The sequence below is a fragment of the Microcebus murinus genome, chromosome 29 (assembly GCF_040939455.1).
Source record: "Microcebus murinus isolate Inina chromosome 29, M.murinus_Inina_mat1.0, whole genome shotgun sequence".
NCBI lineage: Eukaryota > Metazoa > Chordata > Mammalia > Primates > Cheirogaleidae > Microcebus > Microcebus murinus.
Genome location: NC_134132.1, coordinates 14,776,681 through 14,791,833, shown reverse-complemented (window position 1 = coordinate 14,791,833; position 15,153 = coordinate 14,776,681). Strand labels below are relative to the sequence as shown.

The 15,153-nt window shown below is 42.5% G+C and overlaps 1 protein-coding gene across 4 annotated transcripts in view; it reads right to left on the bottom strand.

Annotated features, from left to right (window-relative positions):
* The window catches only part of RASGEF1B (RasGEF domain family member 1B), a 301,773-nt gene that overhangs the window by 1,599 nt on the left and 285,021 nt on the right, over nt 1-15,153 (bottom strand). For all 4 annotated transcript variants that reach the window (XM_075998735.1, XM_075998734.1, XM_075998736.1 and 1 more), the window contains 5 exons: nt 11,360-11,439; nt 8,956-9,051; nt 6,744-6,839; nt 5,809-5,932; nt 3,261-3,333 (listed from right to left, as the gene is read on the bottom strand). In XM_075998735.1, coding sequence (XP_075854850.1) covers nt 3,261-3,333; nt 5,809-5,932; nt 6,744-6,839; nt 8,956-9,051; nt 11,360-11,439 — 469 coding nt within the window. The remainder of the gene's footprint in view (nt 1-3,260; nt 3,334-5,808; nt 5,933-6,743; nt 6,840-8,955; nt 9,052-11,359; nt 11,440-15,153) is intronic.

Here is a 15,153-nt window from a genome sequence, read left to right as displayed (position 1 = left end):
CAGAGCCAGGATTCAAATGCCTCGGCCTGATACTTAGTTGTATCTTTCCTAGGTTTTAAGTTTGATTTTGGCAGGATTAAAGCCAGGAAGTAAAAAAAAAAAATAATAATAATAATCAAGCGTTGGAAGACTTCACTGGTTCTTTGGGAAAGCTGCTAGTCACTGCAAAACGAATATTACTGCAGGTGGCAAAAGTTTTGTTTGGAGCTGAATCTACATCTTGAGTGGGTTTAGAGTACACAAACGAATGCAAACAGAAAGCCAAAGATCATGAATGATAAAGAGCTTCTAGGGAGGAGATGGTCTTATCACAGACAGTTTTGCTTTACTGCATTATAAGCATCCTTAGGACACATTCCCTCAACCTTGGGAATGTTTAAACAGTAGTGACAAGAAGGGGGTCAGCCCCAGAGTTGGGTTTGCCATTGACGAATCTAAGTGTCTGCAGTGAATGGCTCTACTGTGTTTCCCCGAAAATAAGACCTCCCCATAAAATAAGCCCCAGCAGGATGTCTAAGCACGTGCACAATAGAAGCCCTACCCCGAAAATCAGCCCTAGTGATGGGCGTGGCTATGAAAATCAGCCCTGGTGGTGGGCGTGGCTATGAAAATCAGCCCTAGTGATGGGCGTGGCTATGAAAATCAGCCCTAGTGGTGGGCGTGGCTATGAAAATCAGCCCTGGTGGTGGGCGCGGCTATGAAAATCAGCCCTAGTGATGGGCGTGGCTATGAAAATCAGCCCTAGTGATGGGCGTGGCTATGAAAATCAGCCCTAGTGGTGGGCGTGGCTATGAAAATCAGCCCTAGAGATGGGCGTGGCTATGAAAATCAGCCCTGGTGATGGGCGTGGCTATGAAAATCAGCCCTAGTGATGGGCGTGGCTGCGCAGCGCATCTGCACAACCCATGCGTGTGTCGCGGAGCGGGAAAGAACACGAGCAGCCCTTCTCATCCGCCCCGTGAGAGCGCTAGTGCTCGACAGGAGAGATCGGGGCCAGTGGCTCTAAAGGAAACAGAGTCGCAAGACATTCAGGATGGGATTCGGGGTCTGGAGAGTGAGGATGATGTTCCAGAAGAAGACGACTTCACTGTGTTTGAATCAATGCAGATGGTTGCACCGCACTTAAAAAAAAACAAAACACATCCCCTGAAAATAAGCCCTAGGGTGTCTTCTTGAGGAAAAATAAATATAAGACCCTGTCTTATTTTCGGGGAAACATGGTATCACCAGTACGGATGCCTTCCTACCCCAGCCCTTGTCAGAGAGAGGTGCAAAGAAGGCGGTCCAACTTTTCCTTTGAAACAAAGAAAACTGCACAAAACCAAGTAAACAGGAGGAATCTTGGTGCACGAAGTCTGGCCTAGTACCAGGTATAAAGAAGGCACCCACGAGTGGTTCAGGGACCACAAAACGAAGATAAGAACACGCATTTGTCAAACCCAGTACAAAAAGGTACACAGTCCCAGAGTTTCTTAGCAGAAATGACAGCAATCTTGATTATAGTATACTATATTCCAGGCACTTTTTTTTGCCTATTAAAGCATCTCCAATGTTTAAAATACAAATTTAGTAGGAAAAAAAAAAAAGAGTATGAAATAAATTATTTTATACAAAAAGATTTTTTCAAAATCTTGGGAACTTTGAGACTAAATAGCAAAAAGAAAAAGAAAAAAAGATTATGAAATAAATTATTTTAGAAAAGAAATTTTAAAAAATAAAATACAAATTTAACCCTCTAGTAGTTTTGTTTGAAAAACACTAATAGAAAAAATTTTAAATTTGGAAAAAAGCTCCAGATTATGTCCAAAGTCTCAACTCTCTCTCAAACTAAAGAGGGGGTTGAAATCTCTTTGGGAAGGGACAAACTCAACCCCGCTAAGCCAACTGGCAGTTTACTTCTTTTTTTAAAATTATCTCAGGTCAAATAAAACTTCTAATATTAGAACGACTCAGAAATAAAGTCTGGGCTGGACGAGGTAGCTCATGCCTGTAATCCCAGCACTCTGGGAGGCCCAGGCAGGAGGATTGCTCAAGGTCAGGAGTTCGAAACCAGCTTGAGCAAGAGCGACACCCCCCCCCACCCCCTGTCTCTACTAAAAACAGAAAGAAATTAGCCAGTCAACTAAAAATGAAACAAAAAATTAGCCAGGCATGGTAGTGCATGCCTGTAGTCCCAGCTACTCGGGTGGAGGCTGAGGCAGGAGGATCGCTTGAGTCCAGGAGTTGGAGGTTGCTGTGAGCGAGGCTGATGCCCTGGCACTCTAGCCCGGGCAACAGAGCAACAGAGCGAGACTCTGCCCAAAAAAAAAAAAAAAAAGAAAACAAAACAAAAGAAAGGAAAAGAAAAGAAATAAAGTCCGAACTTCTGATCTAAGCTTTAGACAAGGAAAATCAGTCAATTTCTTTTTTTTTAAGAAAAAATCATCCTATGGGGTGATTTCAGTTCTGACAAAGAAAGAACTGTATATCTGTCCATATACAAAGAACTGTATATCTGTCCATATGCAAAGAACTGTATATCTGTCCATATGCAAAGAACTGTATATCTGTCCATATGCAAAGAACTGTATATCTGTCCATATGCAAAGAACTGTATATCTGTCCATATGCAAAGAACTGTATATCTGTCCATATGCAAAGAATTATATATCTGTCCATATGCAAAGAATTGTATATCTGTCCATATGCAAAGAACTGTATATCTGTCCATATACAAAGAACTGTATATCTGTCCATATGCAAAGAACTGTATATCTGTCCATATGCAAAGAACTATATATCTGTCTATATACAAAGAACTGTATATCTGTCCATATACAAAGAACTGTATATCTGTCCATATACAAAGAACTGTATATCTGTCCATATGCAAAGAACTGTATATCTGTCCATATGCAAAGAACTGTATATCTGTCTATATACAAAGAACTGTATATCTGTCCATATACAAAGAACTGTATATCTGTCCATATGCAAAGAACTGTATATCTGTCCATATGCAAAGAACTGTATATCTGTCCATATGCAAAGAACTGTATATCTGTCCATATGCAAAGAACTGTATATCTGTCCATATGCAAAGAATTGTATATATCCATATAAAAAAAAAAAAAGGTAAGAAAACTGAATAATGGTCACAAGAATTCTAAGCCACAAACATTCAGTTAAAAGGAAGTGCAAGTGACTTAGAACAGGAAGGCCGTGGCTTCCCCTGGGAAGCGTGTGGCTTTCTTCCAGCAAGCCAGCATTCTGACACCCACCTTAACGACTTCCACCTGTCTTTCTCTATGTGGTTCTCAGGTCCTTCACTTTCATAAGAGGCCAGGTAGAGAGCTGCAATCGACCAAAGGAAAGTGCATGAACATCAAAGCCCTCTTAATGCATCATCGACGCCACCCATTGCAAACCCGACAGCAAAACACACCATTGATTGATCGACTGATTGAGAGACAGAGTCTCGCTCTGTCGCCTGGGCTAGAGTGAGTGCCGTGGCGTCAGCCTCGCTCACAGCAACCTCCAACTCCTGGGCTCAAGCGATCCTCCTGCCTCAGCCTCCTCCCGAGCAGCTGGGACTACAGGCATGCGCCACCACGCCCGGCTCATTTTTTTTTTTAAACTATATGTTTTTCGTTGTCCAATTAATTTCTTTCTATTTTTTTTAGTAGAGACGGGGGTCTCGGTCTTGCTCAGGCTGGTCTCGAACACCTGGCCTCAAGCGATCCTCCTGCCTCAGCCTCCCGAGTAGCTGGGACTGACTACAGGCAGGCACCACCATGCCTGGCTAATTTTTTTTTTTCTTTTCTATGTTGGCCAATTTCTTTCTTTCTATTTATAGTAGAGACGGGGGTCTCGCTCTTGCTCAGGCTGGTCTTGAACTCCTGACATCTAGCGATCCTCCCGCCTCGGCCTCCCAGAGTGCTGGGATGACAGGCGTGAGCCACCGCGCCCGGGCCCAAAACACACCCTTTAAAATAGCAAATCACGACCAAGAAGCTTCATGAGAAACACACAACATCGCTTTCCCTTGGACTGACCATCCCAACAAAAACCGCTCAGCCTCTAGGCCGTAAAGGCATTTCATTGACTAAGAATTTAGGAGGCCAAAAAGCTCACAAAATGCCAGCCAAATGCTGTGGTCACACGGTCAGGTCTATGGTCCTTACAAAGAAAGATTTGGGGGATGAGGTTCTCTCCTGGTAGCCTTGGTTTTTAAAAAAACACTTAGTAGTAGGTAATTTATTTATTTATTTTTCCTTTGGGAGGAAGGAAACCAAAAAAAAAAAAACACTTAGTAGGTAATTTCAATCAGAAAGACTCTTCATCCCAAAATTTAAATGTTTGTTATTTTAATCCCATTTATGGAGATTAAAAACGAGCAAGCCCCCTTTCTGGAACAGGCAATATTAATTCAAAATGTTCTTCAGTCATTATTGGAAATGGTATCCACTCTACTATGAGAAATTGTTGCTAGGAACGACTAAGTCTTATTATACTAGGGGATAACAAATCCGTAGAATAAATCCCCAAATCTTTTATGAACTCTGACTCTCTTCCGGTGAGTTTTTTTTTTTTCTGTGCATACTCAATCACGTTTCTATCTCGGATTCCCTAAGGTTTTAACATGTCAAGACTTTCTACTACTTTTTCTGAATAGCAGCGGGTTGCAATGTACTACTGTTCTGGGTTTTTTATTTTTTTCCCCTCCTAAATTATCTTGACTGTCAACGTGCTAACAAAAACCCTTTCTCTCCATGGATGGAAGGTCAAATGGGGGAAAAAAGAAAAAAAAAAAATCTTTCAATAACTCCATTTGTGCTCAAAGATCTGGAAAGATCTGATATGATCGAGAATGTTTAAATGCAGAGACAGGCCGGGCCTGATGGCTCACGCCTGTCATCCCAGCACTCTGGGAGGCCGAGGCGGGAGGATCGCTCTAGCTCAGGAGTTCGAAACCAGCCTGGGCAAGAGCGAGACCCCCGTCTCTACTATAAATAGAAAGAAATTAATTGGCCAACTAAAAATATATAGAATAAAATTAGCCGGGCGTGGTGGCGCATGCCTGTAATCCCAGCTACTTGGGAGGAGGCTGAGGCAGGAGGATCGCTTGAGGCCAGGAGTTTTTGAGGTTGCTATGAGCGAGGTTGACGCCACGGCACTCACTCTAGCCCGGGCAACAGAGCGAGACTCTGTCTCAAAAAAAAAATAAAAAATAAATAAATAAAAATAAATGCAGGCCGGGCACGGTGGCTCACGCCTGTTATCCTAGCACTCTGGGAGGACGAGGCGGGCGGATTGCTCGAGGTCAGGAGTTCGAAACCAGCCTGAACAAGAGGGAGACCCCGTCTCTACTATAAATAGAAAGAAATTAATTGGCCAACTAATACATATATAGAAAAAAAAAAATGAGCCGGGCGTGGTGGCGCATGCCTGTAGTCCCAGCTACTCTGGAGGAGGCTGAGGCAGGAGGATCGCCTGAGCCCAGGAGGTTAAAGTTGCTGTGAGCGAGGCTGACACACGGCACTCACTCTAGCCCGGGCGACAGAGCGAGACTCTGTCTCAAAAAAAAAAAAAATAAATAAATAATAAATAAATAATAATAAATGCAGAGACATACTGCTATGGGTGACTCTTAAATGCAAATACTTTTAGGGGTACATCGTAAGGTCTTCTGTGAAGCAGGAAAACTCTCGAGATGGAAGAGATCGGAGGGCAGACCTCGTGTTACACGAGGAACCGAGCCCAGGTATTTCTATACGGATTTCCTAAACACGGGATTCGGAAGGGCCAGCTCCCAACAGATGTCCTCACCGTCTTCGCTGAAGACTGGAATCGTGACCAGATACTGCAAGATCTTCCGGTCCCTCTGGAACGGACACTCCACCTGCTTCCACGTCATGAATTCGCTCACTTGCTTGGCCAACTCCCAGAATTTCTGGGGAAAAAAGGAGAAGAGAAGAAAGGAATTTAAAAAAGGGGTCGTGGTCGGAAATGACCAGCTTGGAAGAGATCGTTTCGTTTAGAACGCTTCCTCCTTCTGGTTTTTTTTTTTTTTTTTTTTTTGCATCTTCTGAATTATATGCTTGTCTTAATTTAATAGAAGCTAAATCTGCTAGACATAGGTAAAAATTTTGTCCAAGGTCCCTCAGATAATAACAATATTGATAATCATCATCATAATAATAATAGTACAACTACTCTATTCTACAACTACTCTATTCTTGATATATTTTTTTTTTTTTTTGAGACAGAGTCTCACTCTGTTGCCCAGGCTAGAGTGAGTGCCGTGGGGTCAGCCTCGCTCACAGCAACCTCAAACTCCTGGGTTCAGGAGCGATCCTCCTGCCTCAGCCTCCTCCCGAGTAGCTGGGACTACAGGCATGCGCCACCACGCCCGGCTCATTTTTTCTATATATTTTTAGTTGGCCAATTAATTTCTTTCTATTTTTCTAGTAGAGACAGGGGGTCTCGCTCTTGCTCAGGCTGGTCTCGAACTCCTGACCTCGAGCGATCCTCCCGCCTTGGCCTCCCAGAGTGCTGGGATGACAGGCTCACTGAGCCGCCGCGCCCGGCCTCTACCTGGTATTCTTAACGTCTTACAAAATCGTAGGCAAAGAGAAAATTTGTTCTCCAGCTGCAGAGCCAGCTTTGGGCTGCCTGGCCCTGGGTCTCAGTGCTAGAGAACCTGCCCCCCCCTCTCTCCCCGTGCTCAGATTTTCTGCATCCGACTTTTTAATAAAACTCACCTCGAAATTGACGTGGCCATTTGGCAGGCGGTTGGCACAGCCCTCATTGAGGAAATAAATATCTTTGATTAGGAGACTGAAGAACGGTATCACAATCTAGAAGAAACATAAGACCCTGGTTGGTTCGGACAGAGGAACGCTCAGCCTCTCATCAAACGACCCAAGAGATGAAGGGACAACATTAACTTGGGATTACATGAAAACCACAAGGAATTAAGGCACTGTTTTTGGGGATTTTTTAATTTTTTTTACAGGGCAGCATTTTCCTCCCTTACAGAAGTTTAAAGCGCAAATGCTACCCTGTTTCCCTGAAAATAAGACAGGGTCTTCTATTTATTTTTCCTCCAGAAGACACCCTAGGGCTCATTTTCAGGGGATGTGTTTATTTTTTTTTTAAGTGCGGTACAACCATCTGCATCGATTCAAACACAGTGAAGGCGTCTTCTTCTGGAACATCATCCTCACCCTCCAGACCCTGAATCCCATCCTGAATGTCTTGCGACTCTGTTTCCTTTAGAGCCACCGGCCCCGATCTCTCCTGTCGAGCACTAGAGCTCTCACGGGGCGGATGAGAAGGGCAGCTCGTGTTCTTTCCCGCTCAGCGACGACACGCATGGGTTGTGCAGATGCGCTGCGAAGCCACGCCCGTCACCAGGGCTGATTTTCATAGCCACGCCCATCACCAGGGCTGATTTTTGTAGCCACACCCACCACCAGGGCTGATTTTCATAGCCACGCCCCTCACTAGGGCTGAATTCATAGCCACGCCCATCACCAGGGCTGATTTTCATGGCCACGCCCATCTCTGGGGCTGATTTGCATAGCCACACCCATCTCTGGGGCTGATTTTCGGGGTAGGGCTTCTATTGCCCACATGCTTAGACATCCTGCTGGGGCTTATTTTATGGGGAAACATGGTATCAATAACCAAACCACAGCAAGGTCAAGTGCTTTTGGGAAGTGGATAGCTTAGTGATTTTTCCTACCATTTGTTTCTGTTTTATGTCAATGCAGTAGTAGCATGCAATAAAACCTGAAAAGTCTAGCTATAGGGAAAGAGGAAAATGCGTAAAAGAACTGCTTTCCACTTCGCAACCCCTTAAGCAAAATGTTAATGGAATACCTATCACGGTAGAGACCGAGATTGTAAGGCGTGTGACCCAGCTCCCGGCTAGACTCCTAGTGTTGCCGTATCGTTTAGATGTCTGCATTTCAGAGGAACTTTTTTCAGATGAACATTTTATTTTTGCCTTGAAGACATTGCTCAGGATAACCTGAGAGCTCAAGGTTTTAGGCAATCGTAGCTGCAAACTGCCTATTGAGTAAACCCAGCCTGTGCACGACAGGACAAGTCTGCACCTGCTCTCGTGGGAAACCACCTAGAATGTTCTTGCACAAGATGTTGGGGACAGAATGCCCCAGGGGAAGGAGGGATGTCAGTGTGTACATTAAAATTAATGGCTGTTCAAAAACAATACGCCCTCTTCATTTTATTTTTTGAGACAGAGCCTCGCTCTGTCGCCCGGGCTAGAGTGAGTGCCGTGGCGTCAGCCTCGCTCACAGCAACCTCCGACTCCTGGGCTCAAGCGATCCTCCTGCCTCAGCCTCCCCCCTCCCCGAGTAGCTGGGACTACAGGCATGCGCCACCATGCCCGGGTAATTAATTTTTTCTATATATATTTTTTAGTTGGGCAATTAATTTCTTTCTATTTATAGTAGAGATGCGGGGGTCTCGCTCTTGCTCAGGCTGGTCTCGAACTCCTGACCTCGAGCGATCCTCCCACCTCGGCCTCCCAGAGTGCTAGGATGACAGGCGTGAGCCAGTGCGCCCGGCCTTATTAGTCATCTTATTTTTTTTTTCTTTTCTTTTTTTCTTTCTTTTTGTTTTTTTCCCTTAGGCCTGTACTCTGTAATGGGACTTATTAGTCATCTTAACGCGACTTCATTCGTTGCTTGAAACGCAACAAAGATGGGGTGAAATAATAATCATTTAAGGCACGTAATAATAAGCACAGAAATATGCATCTGCTAAGTTCTACACCAAGGCAGTTTCCCTTTCCGCAGCCCCCTTCCCTGTGCGGCGGCTGGTGACATTTCCACCTCTCTCCTTCCTCGATCCCAACAAGTACAAAAAGCTCAGGGTAGCAGTTCTCGGAGAGATTCGGCGACACGGTGACTCTACCGCGAACAACACGCCACTGTGAGCACACACCTTTTCTCTGTTGCTATGAGCAGTTAGAGATCTTTGCGCGGCCCCGCGGAGAGCTGTCCGGTAGTTATAGAAATTGCTGGAAGGGTCCATCTGATGCTGCAGACAAAAGAGAGAGAAGAGCGTCAACTATTCAAGCCTCACCTGTAAGAGGTTTTACAAGATCACACTGTTAGCTATACCGTAAAAAAATTTCAACTGGGAGGCCGGGGCGGGAGGATCGCTCGAGGTCAGGAGTTCGAGGCCAGCCTGAGCAAGAGCGAGACTCTCCCCCGCCGTCTCTACTAAAAAATAGAAAGAAATTAATCGGCCAACTAAAAATAGATAGAAAAAAAAAATGAGCAGGGCGTGGTGGCGCATGCCTGTAGTCCCAGCTACTCGGGGGGGAGGCTGAGGCAGGAGGATCGCTTGAGCCCAGGAGTTGGAGGCTGCTGTGAGCGAGGCTGACGCCACGGCTTGGGGCGACAGAGTGAGACTCTGTCTCAAAAAAAAAAAAAAAAAAAATTCAAAATAAGTTAGAGAGCTCAGTAACAATTCGATGTCTCTCTCTCACACACAAACAAGTACACAAAATACATTAAAACAAATGTTTTCTTAGCCAGGAAAAAATCCTTCTGTAAAAAAATAAAAAAAATTTAAAAAAAAAATGTTTTCTCTCCTGGGGTTTGGTTTAGTTGTGTAAACTAAGGTAGCTTCAGTAACATTAAACCTAAACCACACTCTTTGCAGTCTAATTGTTGAGATTAGCCCTAAAACAGATAAGAGTCAAACGCTGTTAGCATTAGGACAATTTTCCTGGTTTCATCTGAGGCCAACGGGCCACTTGGAGATTGGCCACGTGCAGTGATCGAAAACCTGGTAGTGAACTTGGGCTTTGCATTGGGCTCCAAATCATTCGAAAATAAATGAGGCTCACCACTTTGCAAGAAGGAATGGAAACGTATTAGAGAGTATGAATAAGAGCATCCCGTAACACATAGCAGTAATTTCCAATTTGGGGAAAAACTTAGGAAAGAACATTTTTTTTATTTCTTCCAAAGATAGTATTCACTCTGGGAGGCCGAGGCAGGAGGATCGCTCGAGGTCAGGAGTTCGAGACCAGCCTGAGCAAGAGCAAGACCCCCTCCCCGTCTCTACTAAAAAATAGAAAGAAATTAATCAGCCAACTAGAAATAGATAGAAAAAAATGAGCCGGGCGTGGTGGCGCATGCCTGTAGTCCCAGCTACTCCGGGGGGGAGGCTGAGGCAGGAGGATGGCTTGAGCCCAGGAGTTGGAGGCTGCAGTGAGCGAGGCTGACGCCACGGCACTCACTCTAGCCCGGAGCGACAGAGTGAGACTCTGTCTCAAAAAAAATAAATAAACAAGATAGTGTTCAAAGCACCAACCCACCAAGGTACTACTGAGATGAGCTATGATTCAAACACACAAACCCTTGCGCCCAATTCTCATTATCCTCGGAATCATATGGGAAAGGCGTCTTCCCACCTCAGCGAGATGTGCTAAGAAGAGGATGGCATGAACATTTCTGCAGGCATGGGAACTCCTGCCCCAGGGCACCACAGATAAAAGGAGTAGTAGCTCGAAGTGAAGTAAAACCCTCAACTCTTAGAGCCCAAATTGTTTTCTGGCACTCAAGGTTGATGGACAGGTCACCGTTTGTCAAAATTAACCCCCAATATAGACAACCTCTACCTATAAAAGGACAAGTCCACCCCGATTTATTTCCTCCTCTTTCTTTCTTTCTTTCTTTTTTTTTTTTTTGAGGATAATCTCATGTGTTTTATTTTGTTTGTTTTTGTTTTGTTTTGTTTTGTTTTTTGAGACAGAGTCTCGCTTTGTTGCCCAGGCTAGACTGAGTGCCATGGCGTCAGCCTCGCTTACAGCAACCTCAAACTTCTGGGCTCAAGCAATCCTCCTGCCTCAGCCTCCTCCCGAGTAGCTGGGACTATACAGGCATGGGGCCACCACGCCCGGCTGATTTTTTTCTATATATATTAGTTGGCCAATTAATTTCTTTCTATTTATAGTAGAGACGGGGGTCTCGCTCTTGCTCAGGCTGGTCTCGAACTCCTGACCTCGAGCGATCCTCCCGCCTCGGCCTCCCAGAGTGCTGGGATGACAGGCGTGAGCCACCGCGCCCGGCCTGTTTTTGTTTTTGTTTTTTATATACCCATCCCCTCCTCCCTCCTCCCACCCTCCGGACACCCGATAAATGTTACTCCTATATGTCCACTTTATTTCCTTCCTCTTTCAATTATAATCCCATTCCTTTTCCCTGGGATGATCAAAATAGCTGGGCGTTTTTTCCTCTGCAGTATTGCCTGATCAAGAGGCAGTGCTCCGTCGACTAGTTCCGCTAGACAGGTGCAAAATGCCACTCGACGGGAGCACACCAGCTTCACCTACCTCCAGAATGTCAAACTTGGCAGTCTTCACTTTGGCCCAGGTTTTTTTTAGCCGGGAGACGGGGCTCATGTTCATGCCGGCTTCCCCGTTGAAAACAGAAGAGGGAGGAGCAAAAAAAAAAAAAAAGGAAAATTGAAATAGAGAAATAAGAAAAGCCATTTTTTAATGTAGATGCTTTAAAAAAAAAAAAAAAGGTGTTCATGGCTACCTGTAAGCAAGAGTTATTACAAATTATTAGTAAGCAATAATCTCCAATTTTATGATTATTTTTTTTTGCTCCCTTGCAAATTCTCCTAAGTCCGGAAACAGGATGGTTATGAACATCTGTGTTGACCAGGGGTGAGCAAAATTTTTTTTTTTTTTCCCAGAAAGGGAAAGACAGGAAGCATTTTAGACGTGGCAGTGCATATGTTCTTTGCCACAACTGCCAAACGCTGTCACTGTGGGGCAGAAACAGCCACCATCTAGCTATGCAGATAACGACACAGACAAATGAGGGTGGCCGCAGTCCAATAAAAGTTTATGTATGGGCACTGAAATGTGAATTTATGTTTCGGGGTGGGGCTTCTATTGTGCACGTGCTCAGACATCCTGCTAGGGCTTGTTTTATGGGGAGGGCTTATTTTTCGGGGAAACACGGTACTTGGAAAAAAAAATTACAGTGGCTCTTTACAGAGAAAAGAACCCACAGCAGCCTAAAGAATTGCATAGGAATCAGAACAGTGGTGGCCTCTCATGACACATTAGTTTTGACTGTTCTAGAACTTCATGTAAGGGGAATCCTACTGTAGATACTTTTCTGTCCTGGCTTCTTTTGCTCTAACATAATGATTTTGAAATTCATCCATAATATATACACACACACACATATATCCATACATGTATATACATACATATATATATATACACATACATATATATCAATTGTTCATTTTTATGGCTGCATAGTATTTCATTATATGTCTACTGTATATACTTTTCTGTCCTGGCTTCTTTTGCTCTAACATAATGATTTTGAAATTCATCCATTATATATATATATATATATATATATATATATATATATATATATATATATACATACACACACACACATATATATACATATATATATCAATTGTTCATTTTTATAGCTGCATAGTATTTCATTATATGTCTACTGTATATACCTTTCTGTCCTGGCTTCTTTTGCTCTAACATAATGATTTTGAAATTCATCTATTATATATATATACACACACACACACACACACACATATATATCCATACATATATATACACATACATATATATATCAATTGTTCATTTTTATAGCTGCATAGTATTTCATTGTATGTCTACTGTATATACTTTTCTGTCCTGGCTTCTTTTGCTCTAACATAATGATTTTGAAATTCATCCATAATATATACACACACACACATATATCCATACATATATATCCATACATTTACATATATATATATACACACACATACATATATATCAATTGTTCATTTTTATGGCTGCATAGTATTTCATTATATGTCTACTGTATATACTTTTCTGTCCTTGCTTCTTTTGCTCTAACATAATGATTTTGAAATTCATCTATCATATATATATATATATACACACATATATATCCATACATATATATACACATACATATATATCAATTGTTCATTTTTATAGCTGCATAGTATTTCATTATATGTCTACTGTATATACTTTTCTGTCCTGGCTTCTTTTGCTCTAACATAATGATTTTGAAATTCATCCATTATATACACACACACACACACACACACACACACATATATATATATATATCAATTGTTCATTTTTATAGCTGCATAATATTTCATTATATGTCTACTGTATATACCTTTCTGTCCTGGCTTCTTTTGCTCTAACATAATGATTTTGAAATTCATCTATTATATATATATATATATATATACACACACACACACACACACACATATATCCATACATATATCAATCCATATATATACATACATATATATATACATACATATATATATCAATTGTTCATTTTTATAGCTGCATAGTATTTCATTATATGTCTATACCACAATTCATTTAGCCCTTCCCTTGCAAACAGGCCTTTGTGTTTTTGGTTTTTTTTCCCCACAGTTTCGGTCTATCATGAACAAAGCCGCTTGCTATATACCGTCTTTTACAAACCTTTCCGTGGATAGTTGCTTGCATTTTTATGGGACAATACACATAGGTGGGTACTGGGTTATGTATTTATCCCATAAACACAGGGTGGGATTATGGTTTGCGATTATGCTTAACGTTAGATAAGAAACTGCCAAACAGTTTTCCAAAGTAGCAGTAGCACCGTTTTATGCTCCCACCAAAAACGATGAAAAGTTCCAATTGTTCCATCCCCTCAAAGATATCTGCTGTAGCCCGTCTTTTTTTTAGCGTGTGAAATGGTGTTTCACTGTAACTTTAATCTGCATTTCTCCGAAGTCTACCGATGTGGGAATGAACACCATTCCATGTGCTCGTCACCCTTTAAGGTACAGAATCTTCTTGTGGGATGTCTCTGTCCGAGTCTTTTGCCCTTTTCATCACCCGGTTATTTGTCTTCCTATTGATTCGTAGGGCCCCTAACAGACTCCGGGTGCAAGTCACCTGTCAGCTATGTGCATTGCAAATATTCCTCCCACGCTCTGGCTACGCCTGGACATTTTCTTAGCAGTATAAGAAGGAAATTAAGTAGTCTATTATCTGTAGGGCCTTTCAGGTCTTTGATATCCAGACACCCTTTCTGTTCACTGTTTTCAGAGAGTGAGTCAGATACACAACTGAGCTGAAACTTGGCCAGTGTTTTCGACGGGGGAGACGAAGAGGAAATGGCATGCAAACAAAGTGGAAAAGGAATGGGTAAAAAAAAAAAGGGAGGCTTTATTAGGGCCAAGAGCACTGAATTAGATCTGGTAGGTTCTTTAGCTTCAAACTGGCCCTGCAAAGAGACCCCAACTCTTTATTGTTTCATTCCAATATTTACTGAGCACCTGTGATTGTAGGATAGCTATATAATATGTCATACAAACTAAGATACTTTGTCATAAAAGAGCTATTAGCAATAATCATGGCAAGATCACAAGTGCAAAGTGACACAACTAGGACATGCTGTTACCATGAGCCTAATGTCTTCAGAATGAACGGGAAGAACAATCGTCCCTGGTGTTAAAAATCCCCATGGTCTGGGAGAGTGAGTTTGTATACTGAGATAAAAAGTTCTGCAGCAGGAAACAATAAATACTAGGAGCATGAACACTCAGAAAATGTTCCAGTTTCTCGGGCTGCCTTCTTGCCCAAGCAATCATATGATGTAGTCTCATATCATGTATTTCTATAATGCCAGATATACAAGCTGCCCAAATTCTTGCAAAAAAAAAAAACTCTTCGTTTAGACAAATGTATCACTTAAAAAGCTTTTACAGATGAACATTAGGCTGAGGATAAATAAACTTAAAGCATTCCATTAATTCTTGCATACTTAAGAAAGAATGACACATATCCCCAACGCACCCAGTTTGGCTATTTTTAAGGCACTCCGAACATTCTGAAATCACTCAGGATTGATAAAAAAAAAAAAAAAAAAGTCCAGTTTTTATTAACAAACTGTGCTCTCTGCAAAATTTTCGGTGGATTCTTTCACGGGACCCATAAAAATGATCCAGCAATCCCACTGCTGGGCATCTACCCAAAAGATCCAATGACACTCTACAAAAAAGACACCTGCACTCGAATGTTTATAGCAGCACGATTCG